The sequence below is a fragment of the Brachyhypopomus gauderio genome, chromosome 11, assembly GCF_052324685.1.
Source record: "Brachyhypopomus gauderio isolate BG-103 chromosome 11, BGAUD_0.2, whole genome shotgun sequence".
Lineage (NCBI taxonomy): Eukaryota > Metazoa > Chordata > Actinopteri > Gymnotiformes > Hypopomidae > Brachyhypopomus > Brachyhypopomus gauderio.
In genome coordinates, this window is record NC_135221.1 from 1,404,142 (window position 1) to 1,407,500 (window position 3,359).

The following is a 3,359-nucleotide window of genomic DNA, read 5'->3' on the forward strand; positions in this document are numbered from 1 at the left end:
AGTAAACGTCTTCCGTGTAGTCACAGGGTAAGAGAATAATCTTATATTAATAATAGAGCAGTGAGAAACGCCGCTGGTGTAAGACTTCACTGAGGTCCTTCTGACAGCTCGAGGGACGAGGGAAACAACAGATAGCGAGAAGAACAGTACTAGAAACACGCACATGCGGGGAACCGTTAATAATACAGGCCATGAGCAGAACATGTTCAAAAAAATTAATTAACAATCCGTTTTATTTAAGGAACGTGTATTTCAACAAGTTACAACACTCACAGGTGTTAGATGCCATTCCTGCAGAACTCTTAAGTTGTGCCATATGACGGAAAATAAGAAAGTAAATCAATAAAAGTTATTGACCGATATTTTAATGTGTTAACGTATTGGTGAGAGTTCAGCGTCGGTCGTTAAGAAAACATTGATTATCCCAAATCACAAAATCTCTGTCTTTCTCTCTCTATCTCTCTCTCTCCCTCTTTCTCTTCTCTCTCTCTATCTACCTCGCTCTTTATCCTCTTTCTCTCTCTCTTTCTCTCCGTGTGTTCCTTGGTCTTTCACTCTTTCTCTCTTTTATCAGCCATTCAATCCAATGATCAGAAGCGCTGCGGCTCCAGGGGGCGGGCCTTTGTGTCCACGGGGCGGGCATGACTGACATTTAGCACGCCGAATGAACATTGAGCTCAGTTGAAGTCTCGTGATCTGATTGGCTGCCGACGGGAAGGTGGTTCGGTAAAACCAAACAGCTGCGCACCGATCCGTCAGTACAGCGTCGCGACCGCGCCAGAGCGCGTGAAGCACGAGGACTTTAGAAAAGAGAAGAACAGACGAATAAAAGACGACGCAGCTACACGCAAGCGGATGGCTCTCGCTCTGTGGATTATGTTTTTAAATCATCTTATCGAAATAAGACCCTTTAGGTTAATGAAGTATTTTCCGTAATAGGGATGTGCGCGTGAGTCGGATCTTCGCCCGGGCTCCTTTGATCAGCGCTGCGCGAGACGCGGGTCGGTGCGCGGTGACCGATGCACGAGCGGCGTGTTTGTGCTCTGACCGCCTGCCCTAACGCGCGCGCGCCTTGGTGCTGGGAGAGAGGGATGATCCTGGAATAACTGTCCCCTTCCCGGAGTGGAGATGGTTGTGTTTTGGCTCCTGCTGTGTCTCGTGGATGGGGTCGTTTCTCAGATACGTTACTCCGTACCGGAGGAAGCGGAACACGGCACGTTCGTGGGGAATATCGCTGAGGATTTGGGACTGGATCTCACGAAACTTTCATCCCGTCGGTTTCAGACTGTGCCGAGCTCACGGACTCCATATCTGGAGCTGAACCTGGAAAACGGGGTGCTCTTCGTTAACGAGAGAATCGACCGTGAGCGCGTTTGTAAACAGAGTGGCAGCTGTCTGTTGCATCTGGAGGTGTTCCTGGAGAACCCGCTCGAACTGTTCCGCGTGGAGATAGAGATTGTGGATATCAATGATAACCCTCCTAGTTTTCCAGAGACCGACATCACCGTGGAAATATCGGAGAGCGCGACACCCGGAACGCGCTTTCCTCTCGAGACTGCCTTCGATCCGGACGTCGGCAGTAACGCGCTGCGCACTTACGAAATAACCACGAACAACTACTTTTTCTTGGACGTTCAGACACAGACAGACGGTAACAAATTCGCCGAGCTGGTGCTGGAGAAGCCGCTGGACCGCGAGCAGCAGGCCGTTCACCGTTATGTGCTTACAGCGGTGGACGGCGGGCAGCCCCCGAGGACCGGGACAGCGCTGCTCGTGGTCAGGGTGCTGGACTCCAACGATAATGTGCCCGTGTTTGATCAGCCCGTGTACACGGTGAGCCTGTCTGAGAACGCGCCCGTGGGCACGCTGGTGATCCAGTTAAACGCCACTGACCTGGACGAGGGGCCGAACGGGGAGATCATATATTCATTCAGCAACCACATCTCCAACAGGGTGAAGGAGCTGTTCGACATCGACGCCAGGACGGGGCGCATCGAGGTCAGAGGCGAAGTGGACTTCGAGGAGAGCAGCCTGTACCAGATCTACGTGCAAGCGAAGGACCTGGGACCAAACGCCGTGCCCGCGCATTGTAAAGTCTTAGTAAAAGTGACGGACGTGAATGACAACGCACCTGAAATCACATTCAGCACCGTTACCGAGTCCGTGAGCGAGAGCGCAGCCCCGGGCACCGTCACCGCGCTGCTCAGCGTGACGGACAAAGACGCAGAAGACAACGGACAGACTCACGTGGAAATACTCGGTGATGTCCCTTTCAAACTCAAAACCTCTTTTAGAAACTACTACACAATAGTGACGGATGGCCCTCTGAACCGAGAGAGCACCGAGGCGTACACGGTGACGGTGGTAGCCCGGGATAAAGGTGTTCCATCTCTCGCCACTAGTAAATCAATTAAAGTTCACGTGTCCGACGAGAACGACAACGCGCCGACGTTCACACAGCCCGTTTACGACGTGTACGTGACCGAGAACAACGTTCCCGGCGCTTATATCTACGCCGTGAGCGCGCTGGACCCTGACCTAGGACACAACGCGTATATAACTTACTCCATAGTGGAGTGTGAGATCCAGGGTATGTCCGTGGTCACCTACGTGTCCATAAACTCGGAGAACGGCTACCTGTACGCGCTCAGATCTTTCGATTACGAGCAGCTGAAGGACTTCAGCTTCATGGTGCAAGCGCGAGACTCGGGGAGCCCCGAGCTGTGGTCCAACGCCACGGTCAACGTCATCATCGTGGACCAAAACGACAATCCGCCTTCCGTGATCTCTCCCCTCGGTAAAAACGGCACCGCGAGGGAGCCTCTTCCGCGCACAGCCGAACCTGGATATCTGGTGACCCGCATCGTGGCCACGGACGCCGATGACGGCGAGAACGCGCGTCTGTCCTACAGCATACAGACGGGCAACGAGCACGGCGTGTTCCGCATGGACTGGCGCACCGGTGAGCTGCGCACCGCACGCCGCGTGTCCGCCAAACGCGACCCGCAGCAGCTGTACGAGCTGCTGGTGGAGGTGCGAGACCACGGGCAGCCCCCCATGTCGTGCAGCGCCGTGGTGCAGGTCACGCTCGTGGACAGCCTGCTGGAGGGTCACGGCGGAGAGCGCGCGACGGCCAAGGCCAAAGACACGTCTCTGGACCTCACGCTCATCCTCATTATCGCCCTCGGCTCCGTGTCCTTCATCTTCCTGCTCGCCATGATCGTGCTGGCCGTGCGCTGTCAGAAGGACAAAAAACTCAATATCTACACGACGTGCCTCGCGAGCGACTGCTGCGTCCTGGGGTGCGGCGCGTGCGGCGGAGCGGGCTGCTGTGGCCGACAGGCGCGCGCCGCGCGCAA

General features: G+C 54.9%; 1 protein-coding gene across 1 annotated transcript in view; it reads left to right on the forward strand.

Annotated features, from left to right (window-relative positions):
- The first annotated feature begins 518 nt into the window (after positions 1 to 518).
- The window catches only part of pcdh10b (protocadherin 10b), a 17,407-nt gene continuing 14,566 nt past the window's right edge, over positions 519 to 3,359 (forward strand). The window contains exon 1 of the mRNA XM_077021025.1: positions 519 to 3,359. This exon is cut by the window's right edge and continues 307 nt beyond it. Coding sequence (XP_076877140.1) covers positions 1,129 to 3,359 — 2,231 coding nt within the window. The 5' untranslated portion in view covers positions 519 to 1,128.